This window comes from Dipteris shenzhenensis, chromosome 7 (genome assembly GCF_047967505.1).
Source record: "Dipteris shenzhenensis isolate YYH24624 ecotype China chromosome 7, Dip_SZ_1.0, whole genome shotgun sequence".
Classification (NCBI taxonomy): domain Eukaryota; kingdom Viridiplantae; phylum Streptophyta; class Polypodiopsida; order Gleicheniales; family Dipteridaceae; genus Dipteris; species Dipteris shenzhenensis.
The window spans coordinates 2,623,775-2,644,858 of record NC_141602.1 but is presented as its reverse complement, the minus strand read 5'-3'; the positions used below and the strand labels follow the sequence as shown (position 1 = coordinate 2,644,858).

Genomic DNA, 21,084 nt, shown 5'->3' with positions numbered 1-21,084 from the left:
TTTGGGCTGCTCGTTTTGAGTGAATCGAAGGTCTATACACCATTATAGGGGGTACTTGGTGGGTAGATCACCCCCTTTAAACCTTGTTCAAATCTGACTTCCCATTAGGGAGGATGGAGTGTTTCTCTTTTCTTCATGGTTTAAGGGTTTTGAGGGTACACTCACACCAAATTTCAAGGTTTGTGGCTAGAAGTTCGATTTCTGCTCTGCGATTCAGAGATTCAGTTCCAAAAATGACAATTGCATGGAAAATTGAAATTGCATGCAAAACTTCCTTGGTACTAACCGCTGATTCGCGGGCTGCTGTCGTGTGTCCTGCTGTTCGTACGGCAGCTGCTGTGCGGGTTGCTATTGCGCCTCGGCCTTGCTCATACACCCTTGTTCCTTGCGCCATGGTTTGCCTTCGCGGCTGTACATACATTGTTTGGTCAGCCATATGCTAGAATTATTGACATATTCTAGGCAGTGACCAATGTAATCCTTAAGTGAGTCAGGGGCACTTTTCCCTCACTAGAGGTTTTTCCCCCTAAGCACAGTTAGTGGGTTAGTGTGGTTTTGTCACTTAGACAAAACCGAGTGAAGTTGACACATTACCTCCATATTTCTTCCCCTTAGAAAAGCCTTCAAGCCTTTTGGATGACTGACATACTCGCTCAACTTTATTTTATTCCTATTTGTTTTGTATATGTTTTGGCCCATGGAAGCTAATAACCTATGTTTGTTGATGGATTGTTTTATTATATGCATAGTTTAATCTTTTAAGCCTATTTCTAAAGAGGGGTGCACATTATTTGTGAAAGTCAAGAAGGGATTTGAACCCATAATCTTGTGTTTCACACATGTGAGCTCTACCACTAAGCTATAGAATAGTATAGCTGCTCTAAAGATAACTATAATATTATAAATGGTCCCTCCTCCCCCTCCCCCTTTTGCATGTCCCTTTCTATTTAATGCCCCCTTCACAAGTGGTCTCTCTCCCCCCTCCCCAATCTCACGTAGCTTCCTCTTTAATGCCCCCTACCTTCAATTGAAACTCCTCCCTTCTCCCTTTATCCCTTAGTTTAATCACGGCCTTGCCCTCTTCCTTTTCACCCCTCTTTTCTCCGCAGCTAATAATAGGAATTTAAAATTTTTCAATGTCAGGGGGGACATACTGACATGAGGTTAAGACTATACTGTTAGCTTTTTGTTTTTTGTTTTGAATGAGTTTGTGTAAGTCCATGGATTCATCTAGGTATATATCTACTTCCACTTGCTAACGAAAGCTCCTGAAATATGATTTCAAATGTTTTGGATGAAGCCTTTTCTAGTGAAGGTACTTCTCATGTTTAAAGCTGTTGTGCAGATAGTTAATGATGAATAATTTCTGGACTGTCCATTTGCAATAAACTCGACCTTATAGAAGCTAGGACCGAAGGAACCAGCAACCTTATAAGTGTTAACTGTGCGAAACACCACAAAAAGTTTTTAACCCATCTATACATGCATCACCCTTCATCTAGGTATATGCATCACCCTTCAACTGAAGGCCTTTGCATTCACAATGACGGTGTACACATATGCTCTATAAGTGTCCCTGCAAAGTTCGAGACAATGCGTTGGCTGAGACAATATCACTAGCATCTGTTCATAATGTAGATTTCTTGCTTACTGTTAGAAGTACCTTTTTAGAGGGTGTGAATGGAATTATCAACTTTCATTTACGTTGTTTTTTGGGAAATTTATAGTCCTATTGGTTTTATTGTTCTGCAGGCTCTACTGAAATCTACAAACAGGCTTAGGGATGCCCTACTGCCTAAGGATGAACCTAAGCTGGCTGTTCCCCTGCTGTTGCTTATTGCACAGCATAGATCAAAGTATGTTTGTTTGTTTGTTTGTTTTCCAATTAGCTGGCTGTGGGGGGAGGGGCGTTTTATTGCCAAATTTGTATTAAAAATGTTTAAACACGGTTAACAGCAGGTGGCACCGCTTAGTGGATGATTCTTATTTGAGCTGTTTGTTGTCAGGGTGGTAATTGATGCAGATGCTCCTTATATTAAAATGGTCAGTGAGCAGTTTGATAGATGCCATGGTACCCTGCTGCAGTATGTGGAATTTCTGTCGAGTGCAATTACACCATCTACATCGTATGCACAGTTGATACCGTCACTGGATGAGTTATTGCACAAATATCATATTGAGCCAGAGGTTCTTTTCTTGCCTGTGTTTCTTTACAAAGAGAAACGTAGAACATTTAAAGATCCTTTCACAGACTGGATATCATCTTCTATAAATTTCTAGAGTCTTGCCGACAGCTTCGCGTTTGAATTTTATAAAGTATTGGAAAGTAAATACAATAAGATTATGGATTCTATAAACTTAGTGAGAAAATGGGAGAAAGTCAGTGAATTTGTCTGGAGGAAGTACAGGAACATTATGAAACTTCAAAATTAACCTTGCTGAAAAATGGGAGAAATTTAATGTGCATTTTGGGGTGAGAGAATTGGCAGATTGCTGCTGTTTGTGTTCGTTTTTATTTTTGCCGTCTTCTTTGTGCTTTCTTTAAATTTGGGCTTTAGTATATTTCATGGCGTTGAATGCACAGCTTTTTCTGATTTTAGAGTCTAATATCTGGGTGGTTCTTAGTACTCTATCTGCAAAGCTTTGCTTTTTTCCATGTAAGCGAGTAATCATCTAAGTAAGCACCAGGTTTTTTGTGGCTTTCTTACTATTACATTTTGCTTTGAAGAGTTATTTAAAAATCATGATCAAACATGTCTTAGTGCTCTCATTTTGGGCTTTGCATTCATTTCAAAGGAGGAAGTTTACCTGCTTTGTTTTTGTGGGCAATGGTACAGGTATGTTTTCTTGTCTACCGACCAGTAATGCGCCTCTTCAAACCATCTAAGAGCTCTAGTATGGCATGGCCAATGGAAACTGCAAAGATATTACTTCAAACAGATGCCAGTAATGAGAGCAACTCAATGAATATTACTAGCGACTTGCTTCTGGACTTGGGCTCTGCACGGAAGCCTTTCATGTGAGTGTGCAGTATCTTAAATGTTTTTTTCCTTTTTAATTTTTCTTTCTTATCTTCTTTTTTTTTTAGTGGGGGGGGGCAGGGGATATAATTCATTGTGTTGGTTATTTTAGACAACGATGAATTGTTCTGCTAATTGGTCCATATACATAACTGTAGAAGCAGAGTGGTAGTCTGCATTTGTTACAGGCTCTAGGAATTGCAGATTGGTTTTGTGTTGATAAGGATGCCTAATCTGATTCTCATTTCACTAGTAGATATGTGAAATAATTATTATTTATCTTGGATGTTTGGACATGCTAGTGAATGGTCTGGAAAGTTATAATTCATTAGCAATGAAATAAAGGAAGCTAGTTTTAGGTTGTTGGATTCTTTGAAATAGTTGAAGTTGTTGGTATGAAAAGCAAGTATTGATTATATAGCCAATGCCTTTCCTTTAGGGATTGGTCCCTGTTTTCTGCCCTTGGATCTAAACAGGCCAGTATATACTTCTTCTTGTGAGAAAGCTCTTTCACTTGTGTTCTACTTGGGTACTTGGAGTTCTTTTAGTACTATGCAGCATTATACACTAACTCTGTCACCTTAGTCCTTTGGATCAAAGGATTGTGTACAGTCTCAGAAGGTGTTTTTTTTTTTGGAGATGTAGGTGGTCGGAGCTTCTGGCAACTGTGCACTCTATGCTACCTTCCAAAGCATGGAACAGCCTATCACCAGAATTGTATACTACCTTCTGGGGTTTATCACTACAGGATCTTTATATTCCCAGAAAACGATACGAAACAGAAATCGTTAAACAGCATGCCGCATTAAAATCTCTGGAAGAAAGTTCAGACAATTCACATACAGCTATTACCAAACGAAAAAAGGACAAGGAAAAAATACAAGAAGTGCTGGATCGCTTGTTATTGGAGTTACAGAAGCAGGAACAACATGTGAATGCAGTGCGTCAAAGACTTATCAGAGAGAAGGACTCATGGCTGACATCTTGTCCAGATTCTTTAAAAATCAATATGGAGTTTCTGCAGCGCTGCATATTTCCACGTTGCGTTTTTAGTATGCTCGATGCCATTTACTGTGCTAAGTTTGTTCACATTCTGCATTCCTTGGGAACACCCTTCTTCAATACGGTGAACCATATTGATGTCCTTATATGCAAGACACTGCAGCCCATGATATCTTGTTGCACAGAGTATGAAGCTGGGAGATTTGGAAGATTTCTGTATGAGACTCTGAAAATGGCTTACTATTGGAAAGTGAGCTTTCCAGCTTTTACTTTTTGCTATTACTATGGACCTTTAGAATTGACAACGGTTGTAACTGTCTTAGCAAAGCTGATTTGGAATTCATCGTAATCAATTTACTTGGTAAAATTATGCATGCATCAGAAGGATCTTTTTAAAATGTGGATTGTTAAATGTTTGGCAGAGTCAGGAGGCAGTATATGAAAAGGAATGTGGCAATATGCCTGGTTTTGCAGTATTGTACCGGGATCCCAACAGCACTCGTGTAACCTTTACTCAGTTTGTAAGGGTAAACTCTCAATGCCCAAGCTTAGTGTGGTTTAAAGCATACATTAAATTTCACAAGGCCCTGTAGATTCTATTGGTTGCTTCATGCTGTTTACATGTAGATCATGCGAAAGTTTGTTGTAGGCTATGCTTGTTGCAGGGAAGTTGCCCTCAGCTTTGCTTAAACCCTTCACAATGTTGGCTTAAACCCTTCACTTTCTCTAAAGTAGGTTGTGCATGCTTTTCTCTGCATGCTATGCACGCTAGGAGAGATTGAGACAGAGGAGCACTTTCTCTACGACTGATCCACTTCCATGACCAGGTCTGCATTGGGCTTTATCTGCTTGAGATGCGCGAGATCAATGATACCCAAGCCTCCCACCATCTGCTAAGTGACCCGGGCTCTAGTATTCCTCGTGCCGTCTGACCTGCCCAAAGGAAGTTCCGAACCAACCGTCGGAGCTGCCCAATGCACCCTCTGGGAAAACACTAGCAAGAAGCGATACACCAGGCCGTGGCAAGAAGGACCTGGTTTGTCACTAAGGCACGACTTGCTAGGGAGAGTTTGGTTGAGCTCTAGTAGAGAAGTTTGCGCTGAACACTCTCAAGGACCGGGGCGATCTGCTGCTGTTGTAATGCCCATACCAACTTGGCATCCGAGGTATCTGGCTGTCTGGCCCCGTGGTATCCATCTGAAGCCGAAGTTGCTCCCCCACTCACTAATCTCCTGTGTCTCCTCAGAGCCTGTGAAGAAACCTATGGACTTTGTCCAGTTGATCCGCGCACTATGCACCCGAGGCCTCATAGTACATAGCCAAGGCTCCCCTGACTCTCTCCAAACTCGTTGTGTTGCCCTCTACGTACAAGGCCGTGTCATTTGCAAACTCAGAGTCTAGCAGCTCCTCCTCCTGCCTTATTGGAAGCCTCAACCCTATGAGGCCCGCCACGTGTGATCTCAAGTAATAGCCCAAACCTTGGCAGACAGAACGAGAGAGAGCAAAGGCCTTGCCCGTGTCCGATAAGCATCTGGCTAGAGCTCCCCTCATAAAGAGCAGGAACTCCTCTCACCCATTTGTCTGAGAAACCCAATCTCCGCATAGTACCCTCTAGGAAGGACCACTCCACCCTGTCGTAGGTCTTCTCAAAATCCAAGAGGAGGACGGCCAGCAGCTATGACTCCTCCCTGGACCAATCCACTCCCTCCCAGATCGTGAAGATGTTGTCCAGGATGCTACGCTCCTAGACGAACTCGGTCTGTGTGCCGTGAATGATGTCAGTAAGATTGGGCCGTAACCGCAAACTCAAGACCTTGGCGAGGATCTTGTATGCAGTATGAAGCAAAGTGACCGATCTCCACTGCCAGATATGTGACCTATCTCCCCCTTTCGGGATCAAACAAATCCACTTCCTGCTCAGGGATCCTGCTCAGGGACTGAGGGAGGGAGCCCGTGTCCAAAATCTCCTGGCAAGCTAGTTGGAAAGGGGTATAGATAATCTCCCAAAAGTTCCGGAAGAAGGTTGGAGTCAAGCCATCCTCGCCAAGACACTTTTGGGTCGGGAGAGCCTTGATTGCTTCCCAAGCTCTGCCAGACTGCTGCACAAATCCTGCGAGACTACTGTCGGAATGTGATCCCAAACTACCTCCCGGGCCACAAGACCACCTGGAGTCATCCTCTCTGTCTGAAAGAGTTGGCTGTAAAAACTTGTGGTCAGGTCTAACATCTCATGCGGGTTAGTGTGCATAATGCCTTGTGGATCTCGGAGACTTTGCAGTTGCGTGCCTACCGATTTGGGCCGAGTGGTCTTAAAAAATGGCTTTGTCATATTGTCCCCATGCTGTACCTACCGGGCCCGGGAAGAGTGATAGGAGAACTCAGCCCGTCGAATCTCTGTGTCTTGAAGCTCAAGGCGAGTGCTCTCAAACCTGTCACCATGCCACTGAGATCTTGGGTCCTACTCCTTGAGCCGCTCTATGGAGGCAAGGTCTCTCCTCAATGTTCACTCGCGCTTCTGGAAGGTCCTCCTCCACCTAAGGGCATGAGCCTGCAACTCCTCACTGCTCCTCTGGATTGCATCGGCCACCCACGAAGCCCAGCCCTCGCACAGTGCTGTCTCTGACTGCTGCCAAATCCCTACCATGGCCTGCTGAATCTCCTCGTCCTGTGGGAGGTACTCTGGAATGCAGAGCCCCTTTTGGGGAAGACCTTGGTGGGGCTGCTCTAAGTGAAGTACTATTGGAGAGTGGTCTGACATCGTTGTACTTGCTAGAATCTCGATAGAGCCACCTCTGTGGAGTGCCTAGTCCCCAACGTAGAAGGGGTCTAGCCTCTCAAGCAGTCCATCATCTCTCGTATGTCCTAAAGAGAAGAGGAGGCTGCAAGGTATGCTACGAAAATATGGCTCTCGCCATGGGTCTCTGCCACTGATCATGAAAATGAACTGCTCCCAAGTGCTTTGTTCTCCTGCTAGCATCTCAGAGAAGGAGGTGCCGCTGCGCTTGTCCTCCCCAAACTCCAGGTTGTTGAAGTCCCCTCTAACAATCCAGGAGTCTACATCCGGAAGCCTCATCAACCTCTGCCTCCAGCGGCAATCTAATAACTCCTACCGCCAAACCATACATCGGCTTCTCTCGCATGAAGTACAGCTCAAAATTCACCTCTGCACCATGGGCGTGCCAAAGGTCTAGTCCTTGTGGCCCCATCCACTCGTCCATCATGCGTGAAATTTGATCTCCCATAATAGCATCAAACACCACTAGAATCCACTTCTCCAACCCTGTGCAGGCGAACTGGAATCTCCAAACAGGGTCTGTCTGGGATCCCACTACGCTGATGGAACCTTTTAAACCACCCCCTGGTAAATTGGGAAATCAAGATTTCCCTTAATCAGATTACGTTAGGAAAGGCTGGATGACGGTAGTGGCTTTCAATGGGATGAGCAGATGGTTTTAGCTGATCTAGCGGGTTCGCATCATAACCAATCGGAGAACCCAATCATTTTAAGGCAAGAAGGCTAGCGTACGAGCAGGGAAAGTAGCACTCGTTGGAGGCGTTTGACCTGTAGAGACCCCGCGTTCTAAGCGTTACCCCCAGGGGTAGAGGGTAAGAGTCTGGAATCTCTTGATTATTCAAGGGTTCCAATCTCTAGAAGTCCTGACGTCTGGGCTGGAGATTGGGAGCTGCTGACCGGAAGGACAAGCCCCTTCCCTTTGGCTCCCTTCCCGAATGGACTGGATGTTGTGGTGAGAAAGCAGAAGGGGACGTCGTCTTACCCTTGCATGCTGGCGGGGGTGTCGAGGCAGGGCAGGGGAGGGAGGCTGAAGAACTTGCTAAGGAGGCGGAGAGGGGGTGCGGAGGAGGGAGGGAGCCGAAGGGAAGGGGGCGGGTGGTGAGGGTGATCATAGCAAGAGGGGCGTGGGGGGGGAGGGGGCAGGAGGAATCCAGGAGGGAGGGGGGGAGTGGAGAGGGAGGGGGGCGGGTGGTGAGGGTGATCATAGCAAGAGAGGCGAGGGGAGGGAGGAGGCGGGGGGGAGTAGGGGCGACCATAGGCCCCCCCCTTCTGATCAAGCTCGTTGGGGCTTTGGAACCGCTCCTCCTCAGTCGCTGGCGGGCTAACGTCCACAGATTCCGCCATCGCAGCATCAGTAGCTCCTAGGGCTCGCTGCTGATGCAAGGGTGAATGCGGACGCTGAATCTCCAACACGGGAGGGTCAACTGGCTGGGCAATGGGCCCTTCTGCTAGGGGCGGTGGGTCTCCACGTAAGGGCTCCTGCTGCTGCTCCTCCTCAGGTGCTTCTCGAAAAACCCTGTCTCTCTCTGCGCATCTAGCCCTCTGCCTGCGGCGCTTGTGGGTTTGTTTGCTTGGTTTCTTTTTCGTTTTAACCTGGGTCTAGTCTCCTTCTGAGGGGGTCACCCGGGGGGTCTGAGACTCCACCTGCTCTTGTTTGGGGGGGTGCTGGGCTCTTGCCTGCTGACTCTTCCTGTACTACTGCAGGGGTTGGGGGGGAGGCGCTCGGCCTTGGCCACGTGGGCAATCTGTGGCTAGGTGACCCATCTGTCTGCAACGAAGACACTGGCCTGGTATCCTAGAATTCTCCACGTAGCCCCTTCAAGGATCTCTGGGAGAATCAACTCTGGGAGGGCCTCTGGGTTCTCAACCACTAGTATGATCCTGGGGACCCCGTCATGTGCTACCACTCATGCGGCCGAATCTGGAGGAGACTCGAGCACAGTGCCAAATGCCCGACTAATGGAGGGGGATGATGGCTCTATACTCCTTCGGGAGCCCTGGGAAGCGGAGCGTAACCGGAAAACAAGGATCATGGTGTGTCGTGTCCACTCTAAAGCCATGGTACCAAGGAAAGAGGTACACCAAATGCGGGCCAAGGAGGATGGGGCTCTGCTCCACAAGTGTCAAGGCAGTATCGGGGGAGCTCAGTTGGATGAGGAAGAGGCCTCTTCCATAGATTGTGATCTCCCGAATAAGGTCATCCTCTAGTGCCAAGCTTGCCTAGATCCACTCTTGCACCTGTCACCTTGTGGGTGTGAGGCCCACAATTTTGCCCACAATCGCCTTGTCCTGGAGGGACTGTACTGCTTGATGTACCTGTTGTTTGTCGGTTGGAGAAAGGACCTTAACGGCTGTGGTATTGGAGGGTGCTGCCATAGAGCCCCTCTGGCCAGATCAAAGGTCACCACCAAGATCTTTCTCCTCCTAAAACACAAATGCTCTTGCTGGGAATGAAGGAGAGGAAGGAAGGAGAAGAATTGGCGGAGAGGAGGAGGAGGTGGGGTGAGGGGGGATGGAAAAGGTAGGAGGGGGGGGGGGGGGAGGAGGTGGAGAAGAGAGGCGGAAAAGGAAGCGGGAAGAGGCGGGGGGCAGCGTGAAGAGGCGAGGCAGAGAAAGCAGGGTGGTTGGGAAAGGGGGTGCAAAGAGGGCGGGAAGGAGGCGGAGGGGGAGGCGGGGTGGAAGCTCAGAGGGGGGCAGGTAGGAGGCGTAAAGGGGCGGAGAGGGAGGCGGGGGCTGAGACCGAGGTGGAGACGGAGAGGGGGGTGAAAGCGGGAAGGAGGTGGGGAGGGAGAAGGAGGTGGAGTCGGGGAGGGAAAGCGGAGGCGAGGGAGAGGATGGCGGAAGGGCAAAGAGGAGGCGGAGGCGAGGGATAGCGGAAGGGCGGAGAGGAGGCGAAGAGTAGCGGAAGGGCGGAGGGAGAAGACGGGCCGGGCGGGCAGCGGGAGCAGCCAGGGAGCAGGAGCAGCTTGAGTGTACCAATCAACTTTCATGCTTACGATTTGTTTTGTGCGCTTTGTCCCATATGCCCTTGAGGCTTTTTGTGTACGTTACTATATCTTTCTTTCTTTCTTGCTATTGCGATTCAAGTTCTAGCTTTTGTGTTAGGTCTCCCTTGTTGAACTAAGTTTCCAACCAATACTCAAAATCATTTTTGAAGTGCTAAGTGCTCAGGTTTGCTTTGAAGTGGGACCTTGGGGAATGGGAGTGGATAGATGAAGGGCACCGAGAGAAAGGCATCCCCTTCTTTCGTTACACGGTCAGTAATGCCAGGAAATTCCAGCTCAGCTGTAGAGGTTGGATTCCTCATTGGGAGAATTATCAGATTTCTGCAGACTTGCAAAAATTTTTTTGGCAGAGGCTTTGGAAATCCCACCGGAATAGAAAAATCACTCTCTTCTTTTGGCTTTCTATTCATGGTGGGATAGCAGAACATCCAGGTTTTGGGGCTGACCCTACTTGCCCTCGTTGCCTTTCTGCTTCGGAGACAGTACAGCACTGCCTTCGGGATTGCAGACAGGCGAGAATCATATGGAAGGGGATTGCAAGACTTTTCAGCACTTTTGTTCGCCTCCCCTTCTATATGAGCTGGGGATCAGTGGCTTGGCTCACTCTTTCAGGGCCCCAGGTTTTCTTTGAGAGACATGAGTCGTCTTGGGCTCTACACATCCGACGACACCTTGTGGAGTCGTGCTCTTTAGAGGATGTTCCAGCCACTCTCTTTAGGGCTGCTCATTCCTCGGTTGACTCTCCATGGGAGGTTTTAGCTAGCATTGCAGCATGGCACATTTGGAGAGCAGATGCACTGAGGCTATGGAGGGTTCTCAGGTTCACCCTTCTCAGATCTTGGCCAGTACTTGGACAGATACGGTACACACTCTGATGGCCATATGGGCAACCATGCAGGGATCCTCTCGAGCAGCCTCCTCCAGGAGAGTTGCTTTTCTCAGGGATTGGAGAGACTCTCCCTTCCTTGCTGAGACTTCTACAGGGTTGAGTTGGCATTTTCAGCCTCAGCCTTGGTTTCTTTCTACCTCATTTTTCTGAGGTGTTTTTATTACTTAAAAAAAAAGATTTGCTTTGAATTGAATATTGAAGCTGCTTTTTAGTTCGAGAAAGGTCTCAGTGGTATCAGAGCTCAGCTTTGTCACTTTCCTTGGTGACAACGATCCCAAGCTCAAGGAGACTATAGAGGACTGGAAATAGCGGGCTTCAGACAAAGAGTTTTGAATGTAATCGCAAATTCAGCCGTGTCTGCTTAGCCCATTAAGATCGCGATTTTAACTCAGAAGATCCAAGCAAGGAACTCTCTGTTTGATCGCAATTCCAGGCAGAGCTTTCTCAGCCCCATCTGTTCCTTTCAGTTCTTGAATTCGGCTACAAAAGCGAACGGATTCCAACCCACAAGCAGCTCTTGTTATTGGGGAATCTAGGCCTGGAGAATTCTACTCTGTTCTCCACTCCAAACAATGAAATTTCCAGCTCCAACCAGCTTCAAATCTCGATGAATTGAATTCAGTTTAGCTTTTGGTACCAAGCAGCAAGTTATTTGATGAATTTTAGCAAGAGATTTTTTATTTCAATTCAAAGTTGTACCGACGTCTTCTCTTTAAATCATGGATGTTGGAACACTAAGGTCGACACAGTGCAACAATTATGTGCAATAATGGTGCTAACTAGTGGATTAAAGAGTGTGATATGCCCTTTGAAGGCTTGTGATTCCATAAAGGCTTGTTGTAAACTAATGGCATGGTATATAATTGACGTGTAAAATCACCCTTCAGAATGCCCATCAGCTCCTCCTATTTTGGGGTACTCTTGGGTGCAGCACAGCTAGGCCTCAGGACTCGGACGTTTCAACAAGCAGCATTATTAAGGAGCAAAAATGCACAAAACCTAAATGAAGCAGCAAGAGGTAGGATATATATTCACACTTGTATGAAGGCTTGTCACTTTTTCTAATCTTCAGTTAGCCTCTATGGGATAGAGCATGTTGCTGGTTGGACACATTTTTTTACACACTAGCACGGGAATTTCTCATCTGCTCTATCTTCATGATGGTGAGGTAACACCTCCAACAATGTAAAATCAACACTCCAGCCTCTTGACAGGCAGGTAGATTTGATGACCTCCCCCCCCCCCACCCAAATCCCACCCCCAAAAGATGATGAGAAGCCATGAGCAGTATGGTGTAGGTGGTGGAAGAATGTATATGGCATCATGAATCAGCCATCTATAAGCTAGAATCGTAGATGGATATGTGGACAGCATCATGGGCTGTCAGATGAGTCACAAACAGGCCGGCTGCTGACATAGGTGCCCTGCATGATGATGTAGCAATGTACAGCTGCTGACGAGCAGCCATAACGTGGTCAGGTCAGCATCATATTATGCAAGTTGGCAGATATTGTGGCATCTAGCTGGGCTTCTTGGTTAGCCAGCTTCCTTGCTGCTCAGATATATTCCTTCCCAGGTAGGCCATGTGGAGGCCACTTCATGGCCTGTAAAAGGAGAAAGCTGCACTCTCCTTTCCGCATGCATCATCTCACGACTTTCACTCAGCAGAGGAGAGAGCAAGGAGCAGGTTTTCTGGCCACCCAGTGGAGCATATTGTCCTTGCCAGCAGACATCCCCATGTCAAGAATGAGCAAGGAGGCTACCGGCATCCAGTAGAAGGGGAGCATTGATATTAATGTTTGGACTTGTGGTGAAGCTTTTATTTTTAGCCTGATTCGGGCAGCATCTATACATCTCTCTCTCTCGCGCGCGCGTGATTATTTTTTTATCATTATTTGTCGGCTGTTTATTCATGTGTGCACGGTGATATTTATTATATTGTATGAAAGCCAAGTGGGTTCTCTGGAGAAGAAGATGATTACAGAAGCGATCCAGGATCACGAGATACCCCAGCCACACCACAAGTCTAGATGGGTTGTCTACATTGTCTCTCTCCATGCATCATGCAGGAGGAGGTGTATAAGGTGAAGATCTCGAAATTCCCTCGTCGTCAACTCAATTAGGAGCATAGTTGGGGTCCTGTCTCGATGGATTGAATGAGAAGCATATAGTCCGTCTTGCCTCCTGTCAAGAAGCAGGAGGTGGATCGGAATTATACAAGAGAAACTCATTGCTAGACGTGCATAAACAGGCAAGATCTCAGAATTCGATCGTGCCACTTAGAAATCAAATGGCGTATTTCGTAGTAGTCCTTGGGTCAGTTCACTTTTGGCCATGCCACCTACACTACTATCCCATCAAAGTAGGGGATCAATAGTTTATTTCTTGAGAGCGATTCGTCCTTCCTGAATGCAGTGTCGGACTACACAATCTCCAATCCACCCTATGATGTAGGAAGAGTGTCCCAGTATACTCTCACTCTAGTGTTCATTTAGCCATTCCCTCCACTCACTGAAAATTCCTAGGCAACCTTCTCGCCTCTCCAATGTTGTCTGCATGGAAACACCAACAAGAGCCCAGAGACCACATGATGCTGTTTCAGCCAAGGTGACATCCTGAGTGTCAGTGTTTTACAAAGCCAAGGTGTCATACTGAGGCTAGGAAGAACCTATCAATGGATGCGGCAGTGGTAGTCAAACCTTACTGATCTTCGTGACTGTGAATGACGTGTCATCTGCAAACTCGGTATCTAATCTTGCCTAATGGGAAGAGATAGCCCCAATGTCCCTTGACGGGTAGTGTGTAAGAAGTAGCCCATAGCCTCATCTACAAAATGAACAAGATATGGGGCAAGGGGGCATCCCTATCTATCTGATCTAGATATCTGGAATGCAGGGTCTCGTCGTTCACATAACACCATTCTACTAAACCACTATAGGTAAAAGCAGGATAGCCATGAGATCCATTTGTTACTGAAACCAAGTCTCCTCATGGTGCCCTCTAGGGAACTCCAAACAACTCTATCATATGCGTTCTCAAAAATGAGAAGTAAGAAGCAATATCCTGGTGACTCACCTGTGCCCAGTGTGTGGCCTCCTAAAAAGTGAAAACGTCAAAGATGTAACAAACTTGGATAAAGCCTGTCATCTAAGTGGCTCGAATGATGTTAGGAAGAAGGGGTCTAAGGCACAAAGCAAAAGCCTTATCTAGGATCTTGTAAGCCATCTCAAGAAGTGTAATGGGTCTCTAGTTTCTAAGAACTGTCTCGTCTCCCCCTTTTAGGATGAGACTACTAGGACTGATACCCATGGGCTCCCTAAAGATCCAAATTGAAGACTATATGAGAAAGCTGACAGAAAGTGTGGTCCAATGATATCCCTCAAACCTTGAAGAAAAGAGGAGACAAGCCATCCTCTCATGGACATCTATCTGTAGGAAGCTCTCATATTGCATCCACAACCTCCCAAATGATAGTGGGTAGTAATGTTTGTAGGCTGAGGCTGCTCCCGGATCCACACTTGTGCTCTTAACACTAATGACATGCGGCAAATACTCCACTTTATCAGCCATGAAGGTACACTTGGATGCTTTAGCAAAGAGCTTGTGAGGTCTAAGGGTTTCCAATACTTGCGTAGCGTGCGCCAAATTCTGCTCTTTGGTCCTACCAGAGATCAATAGATCATCAAAGAAAACCAAGGTTGCCTTGAGCAAATAAGGCTGTAAAATATGATTCATAAGAAACTGAAAGCTAGCTGATGCACAGGCGCATCACCTAGTATTCATAGTTGGCCCGAAACGCGATTTGGGCAGCCAGGAAACGCACGAAACCTTTCAGAAACGTTTCGGAGCACCCAAAAAAACCCCTTATCGTGAAAATCATCCGATTTTGATAAAAAAACCTGTGTGAATTTTTTACCTAGCACCTATTGGCATCATTTCAGCTGTGAAAATTGAACCTCTTGTCATTTGACATGAATCATGATTCATGTATTGTTTTCAATTGTGAAATATTACCATTGACTCTTGATTTAGAAATTAGTAATATGTTTCAATTTTCAAGTTCTAATGATACGCTGCCATTGCATTTTTTTAAGATCACAAATCCAAGATATCCGTGAAGGTACATGGGAGCCACTTTCCTTTCTAGAACAATATTCAGCGTTATTACCTTCATGAGGATGAATACCTGTTGCCCAGGGTTTTTGCTGAGATTGGAGCTGCCTCCAGCACATAGTTGTTATTCTAAGCAAATTCCAGCACAGATGTGTTCACCTTTCAATCATGTAGCTGCTGATATTTTGGGACTGCTGTTACTATTTCAGTGATGTATTCTGTTTCCATTTTGAAGACAAAATATTGTTAGGAAGTGTAGGCATTTAACACAGTAGCAACCGATAACATAGTCAGCTAGATCTCACATATCTAATTCCGATTCCTGGAGCTCTATTCATAACCCAAGAAAGGATTAGTGCATTATTCATTGCCACATGGCAATATTGCATATACAAGCTGTATTTTTATACTGTCATCTGTAGACTAATCCCATAAATGCATCTATGCCTAGGTCTAGTACTATGTAAAGATGAAGGGCCCCATTTTACAATCATGTTATGCTGCCATTGCATTTTTATTCGATCACAAGTCCAAGATCTTTCTCCCTCTCTCGCTCTCCTCTTCCTTTCCCTATTTCTTTCTCCATTCTCTATGAATTTCCAGCATTATTACCTTCATGAGGATACCTGCTGCCCAAGGTTTTGGCTGATATTGGAGCTGTCCTCCAGCACATACCAGCGGTCGTTATTCCAAGCAAATTCCAGAACAGATGCGTTCACGTACTCCTTTTACTGTTTCAGTGATGTAATTCTGTTTCTATTTTGAGGACAAAGTATTTTTAGGAAGTGTAGGCTTGTAACACTAGTAGCTACTAATAACATAGTTAGCTAGATCTTTCCCTCTAGATGACTCTAGAGTGCTCACATGTCTAATTCTGAGCTCTAGTTATAGCCCAAAAAGCATTAGTGCATTATACATTGCCACATGGCAATATCCCATATACAAAGCTGTATTTTTTCCCATGGGTTGCCACTGTCATTTGTAGATTAATCCCATAAGCATTAATGCCTTTACGCCTAGGTCTAGTACTATTGTATAGACCAGGAGCCCAATTGTACAATCATCTTGGAAATGATATGCTGCCATTGTTTTTTTTTTAAAGAACATAAATCTCAGATCGTTCTCCTTCTCTCTTCCTCTCCTCTTCCTTTTCCCTATCTCTACTCTTCTCTCGTCTCCTCTCTTGTTATCTGGCTAGGATTTCTTTACACATTTGACAAATAGTGCACATGCTTCCTGCACTATTTTGAAGGATCGGTGTGAGACTAAACAATTTTACGAGGGTATGGAACTTGCAGAACCAATTGATAGGCATTGAAACTGGGAGAGGTTGAAGAGATCAAGAAGATTCTTAACAAGATCAAGGTGAATGGAGACCAGTTAGCCTAGTGGATGTGAACCAAAAAACCAAGCACATAGCACGGCTTGTGTTGAGCAAGTTACCATATAATTCCCACATGGGTCAAAGGAGTCAGGCGAATCAAGTTTGAGGAGCTTGGAGCTATGGTCTTGGAAGAAGAGCTGCAGATGAAGAGATCTATGATTGCACAGAAATTACTGACAAGGCTTTCAATGCCCTGGCAAAGGGCAAAGGCAAGTTAGGAGCTCTGACTATAAAGGATGGGCAAGATAAAGGGCTTTTAGATTCAACAAAGAAGATGATTATGAACTGTCTCTATTGCAGTAAGATCAGGCACGGCGCCAAGGAGTGCAAGAAGAAAGCGGCTGACTATGAGTATAGCATTTAGAAGCCCAAGGAGACTAAGAGCAACATCAGCGTAGTCATTGACAAATTGTTCTTTATCATTGCTGTTGTATTGCATGTTTTTTGTTAATATTTAGTATGCCTAAAGTCATTCAAAGTCTTTTTCTTGTCTGATACTGTCTTGCTTGCTTGGTAGGTGCATTGGAAATGGAGTTCACGGATCACGAAGTTGCTAATACAATGCCTGGAGTCTGCAGAGTACATTGAAATCCGTAATGCTTTGACTGTATTGACAAAGATATCGAGTGTTTTCCCAGTGACAAGGAAAAGTGGAATGAATCTTGAAAAACGTGTGAGTGCTTTTACTCCTGTAGTATCATTCTTAAATATTGTTCTTCGGCTCTCACATTACAATTTGTTGATTCTTCATTTGATGTTGAGCTGGCAGGTGAGTAAAATAAAGGGAGATGAGAGGGAGGACCTCAAGGTTCTTGCAACCGGTGTTGCAGCTGCCCTTGCTGCTCGGAAAGTAATTCTCTCTCTCTCTCTCTCTCTCTCTCTCTCTCTCTCTCTCTTTTGCTCATTACTCGTGTAATATAATCAATCTTGTCAAATTTTGCTAGGCAGTGCTTCTAATTTTCTTCACTTTGCTTGCAATGCCTGCCACAATAATCTCTGTTTGCCTATACTTTTTACAACAATAGCATGGTAAACAGAATTAAGTATTTGAGAAGGAGGTGTTTCCTTAGATTGTCGGCTTATTTATGTCTAGGACTTTTACTTGTCATGTGTGATTAGTCTATTGGAATGCTTAAGGAATTTGTTCTAACCTTAATTTCATTTATAGCCCATAGGCATTAAAGTCTGTCTGTCCTTGAATGAGAGGGTCAGGTAATCAATCGTGTATGAAATTCTTGTTTTGTGGTATCTAAGGTCACTATGCATGTCTTGAAGGCTGAAGCAAGAATAAATTGGGAGGGTTGAATTACTGTGAGCTGGATGCAACTTCTATGGCAAGGGGAAACTTATCTTGACATAACACCTTCCTGAATTAACAAGACTGTATCCGTGTGTCCATGTACATATGCATGTGTGTCTTTTTGTAATATAAAGTTACCTGGATTTCACTTGAAAAAAAAGTGTGCGCGCGCGACTACTTTGTAATATAAGCAACAAAATCTTCACACAAAAAATGTGTGTGTGTGTGGCGGGGGGGGGGCGGGGGGGGGGGGTTGCATGTGCAGGAGGGGTATGCTGCATATGTGCATGTGTGTTGTGTGTTGTATGTGTCAGGGGGAGGGGAGGGGAGGGGATGGTGCTTGTGCATGCATGGGACCTTTGTTTGGGGGGTGGGGCAGGGGGCTCATCCAGGGTGCATATGCATGCATGTAATCTTTGAAAATAAGGAAGTCATCCAAGTTGGTCTGTTGTTGAAGCCTAATTTTGAGGACGACCTTAGTACAGGACTAATGCCATAAACACAACTATCACCTGAATGGGTGCACTTATTGTTGATAGGTTTCTTTTCTTTTGGCAGAGTGCTTGGGTTACAGATGAGGAATTCGGGATGGGGCTAATAGACTTCAAACCAGCTGCATCTCCTGCAAAACTCTCTGGCAGTGCACCTTCAGCCCCTCCTAGTTCCACAGCTACTCTTCAAACTGAAACTACAGCTGCAGCTCATGGGATGGGAACTGAAGCATCTGACCAAGTGGTACACATATCATTAGCACAGGCAGCAGCTGGCAAATTAGCAGGCATTGCACCTTCAGCTCCTGCAAAACTCTCAGGCAGTGCACCTTCAGCAGCATCACCTGCAAAACTCGCAGGCGGTGCACCTTCAGGTGCATCTCCTGTAAAAGTCTCAGGCAGTGCATCTTCAGCTCCCCCTAGCTCTATAGGTGCTCATCAGCCTGAAACTTCATCTGTTGTTCACGGAAAGGGAACTGAAGCATCTGACCAAGTTGTGCATGCCTCATTATCACAGGCAGCAGCTGGAAAACTAGCAGGTAGTGCACCTTCAGCTCCTGCAAAACTCTCAGGCAGTGCACCTTCAAGTGCTTCTCCCGCTAAAGTCTCAGGCAGTGCACCCTCAGCTCCCCTTAGTTCTGCAGGTACTCAGCCTGAAACTGCAGCCGTGGGTCATGGGATGGGAACAGAGACATCTGGCCAGGTGGTGCACCTTTCATTAGCACAGGCAGCAGCTGGAAAATCAGCAGATGATGGTTGCAAAGATAAGCCCCAAAAGAGGTCTAGCTTAGTAGATGAGGCTGAAAGGTCAACAAAACGGAGAAAAGGTGATGGCACAGAAAGAAATGGAGAAGCCGGTGAGTTTCGCGCAACTGATAGAGAAAGACTGCAGCAAGACCAGCGCCCAGCTGAGAGACCGAGGTCAATCGCGCATGAAAAACCCTCGTATGAGGAAAAGACAACCTTTGAGAAGCCTGCAGAGCGTACAGGTGAAAGACCCCGAGAAAGGATTAGTGAGAGATCTGACCGAGAGCACAGAGGGGAAAGGGCTGTTGACAGACCAGACAGGTCACGCGATGAATACACGAATGATCGTTTCCGGGATAGATCTACGGAAAGATTTCCCAGGGAAAGGTCTGTGGAAAGGATCTCTGAGAGAACTTCTGGCTTCGATAGGCCTGCTGAGAGGAGCAGGGATGAAAGGCTAAAGGATGATCGGAGCAGAGCTAGGTATGGTGACCAGACTGTTGAGCAGCCTCATCCTGATGATCGCTTTCCAATGCAAAACTTGCCCCCTCCACCTCCCCTGCCACCTAATGTTGTTCCTCAGTCACTTTCTGCGAATAGGAGAGACGATGAAGATGCTCGCAGAACTGTCAGACCTGCAGCAAGAACTTCTCCCCGCAAAGAAGAGAAGGTTGAGAAGAGACGGTCTGAAGAGGGATCAATGGCTTCCATCGAGGAGTCCAAAAGGAGGGAAGAAGATGTCAGGGATCGAAAGCGGGACGACAGGGAGGTGATGCCTGTGAAGGTACTCTCTCCTTCCACGTCCCTCCCCCCCTTTCTCTCTCCAAAAGAAAAAAAAAGGTTATAAACAAGCGTGGGGCTTGTTCGTTTTGTGATTATTTTGTGATCGCTTTTTAAGTTTTTATTTCTTTAGGCTGAGAAGGAAAGAGACCGAGACAAAGAGAAACCGGGATTATTGAAGGAAGAGGATGCTTCTGCTGCCAATTCAAAGAGGCGTCGGCTTAAACGTGATCATATTTCATCAGAGATGCCATCAAATTTTGGGCCTTCACCACCACCCCCGCCCCCACCACCACCAGCAGTGGTGGCTCAGCAGTATGATAGAGATCGTGACAGAAAAGGCTCTGTCACGCTAAGAAGCGTTTATGAGGAACCTGGCTATGATAAAGGATCAAGTGGCAGGGTGCATGGAAAGGATGCTAATAAAATAGCTCGGAGAGATCATGAACAGTATCCTCTTAGATGTGGTTACTAATAATCCATGTTCACAGTCATTTCAGATGTGGGTTCATTCATATTGTTGTTTAAGCATGACATATGTCTTTGAGTTCAGCCAATTGTGAAAAATCGTTGCATGTGAAATCAATGCAAGCTAGTGTCACAGTTTCTGTTGGTAGGTTTGCCCGATGGAGCTTTTCCATTTGTTTAAGCATTTCAATAATATATGATTGGTTAAAGCTAAGCGTCATCAGTATTTGTTGTTTCAGCGTTCTAAGTATGAAGGTTTTCAAAATTGTGACCATATGCTGTCACAGCCCCTTCCCTTAACACTTTAACAGGACATATGAACGTGATTGGGATGATGATAAGCGTCCCAGAGGTGATATGAAGCGTCGGCATCATCGAAAATAGAAGTCTTAAAGGGCTGCTTGAAGTACTGCAATCCAATATGGCCTTCAAGTTTCAAGTATGGCTATTCGATAGATGTTTCACATCCCAGTAATTTCAAGATGGGGAGCCTGGGCATCCTTGGTCCAAATAAGGCTCAATTATGGTATCAAGATTTTGCTCAATGTAACTTACATTGTTTGTCCTCTCTGTCGGGACCATTTTCAATCAATTGTCCTTAAAGAGGTAATATTGTTTGTGCTCGAAACAAAGCCTCTCTCTCTCTCTCTCTCTCTCTCTCTCTCTCATATTCGTGCATGGCATATGATACTTTCCATGAGAAACGCAAAGGACACTTCATTCTTTTGTCATTCAAAGAGTCCTTTCGTGCTCACTTTATCTTAGTTGTTCTCACAATGGTCGTGTTCTCCAGTTCCTGCTGCTGTACAATGAGTTTGGTGGAAAAGTAATAATTCTTCTTAAAACGTCTTCTCCATGTTGAATTGCTGTTTACAAGGAAACGTACAGCAACACAAATCAAGAGAGATCAATGCTTGAACACATTGCCCTTCATTTAACATTAGCAAGCCTATAGAAGATAGTGATGTGTGGTTTCTCAATCAACAAAATGTAATTTATGAGCTTATTCAACCAATGCCAGGTCAGTGCATTTTTAGTGTTCTAGTTTACAACAATTTCTGGCATTATCCTTAGTTCATAAGGGTATTTCA

The 21,084-nt window shown here is 45.6% G+C and overlaps 1 protein-coding gene across 1 annotated transcript in view; it reads left to right on the top strand.

Annotated features, from left to right (window-relative positions):
* Positions 1-20,763, top strand: part of THO2 — a 189,945-nt gene extending 169,182 nt beyond the window's left edge. The window contains exons 22-31 of the mRNA XM_087377253.1: positions 1,753-1,856; positions 2,007-2,187; positions 2,838-3,019; positions 3,666-4,272; positions 4,445-4,549; positions 16,725-16,880; positions 16,977-17,057; positions 18,066-19,529; positions 19,659-19,975; positions 20,305-20,763. Coding sequence (XP_087233379.1) covers positions 1,753-1,856; positions 2,007-2,187; positions 2,838-3,019; positions 3,666-4,272; positions 4,445-4,549; positions 16,725-16,880; positions 16,977-17,057; positions 18,066-19,529; positions 19,659-19,975; positions 20,305-20,377 — 3,270 coding nt within the window. The 3' untranslated portion in view covers positions 20,378-20,763. The remainder of the gene's footprint in view (positions 1-1,752; positions 1,857-2,006; positions 2,188-2,837; positions 3,020-3,665; positions 4,273-4,444; positions 4,550-16,724; positions 16,881-16,976; positions 17,058-18,065; positions 19,530-19,658; positions 19,976-20,304) is intronic.
* Positions 20,764-21,084: the final 321 nt, after the last annotated feature.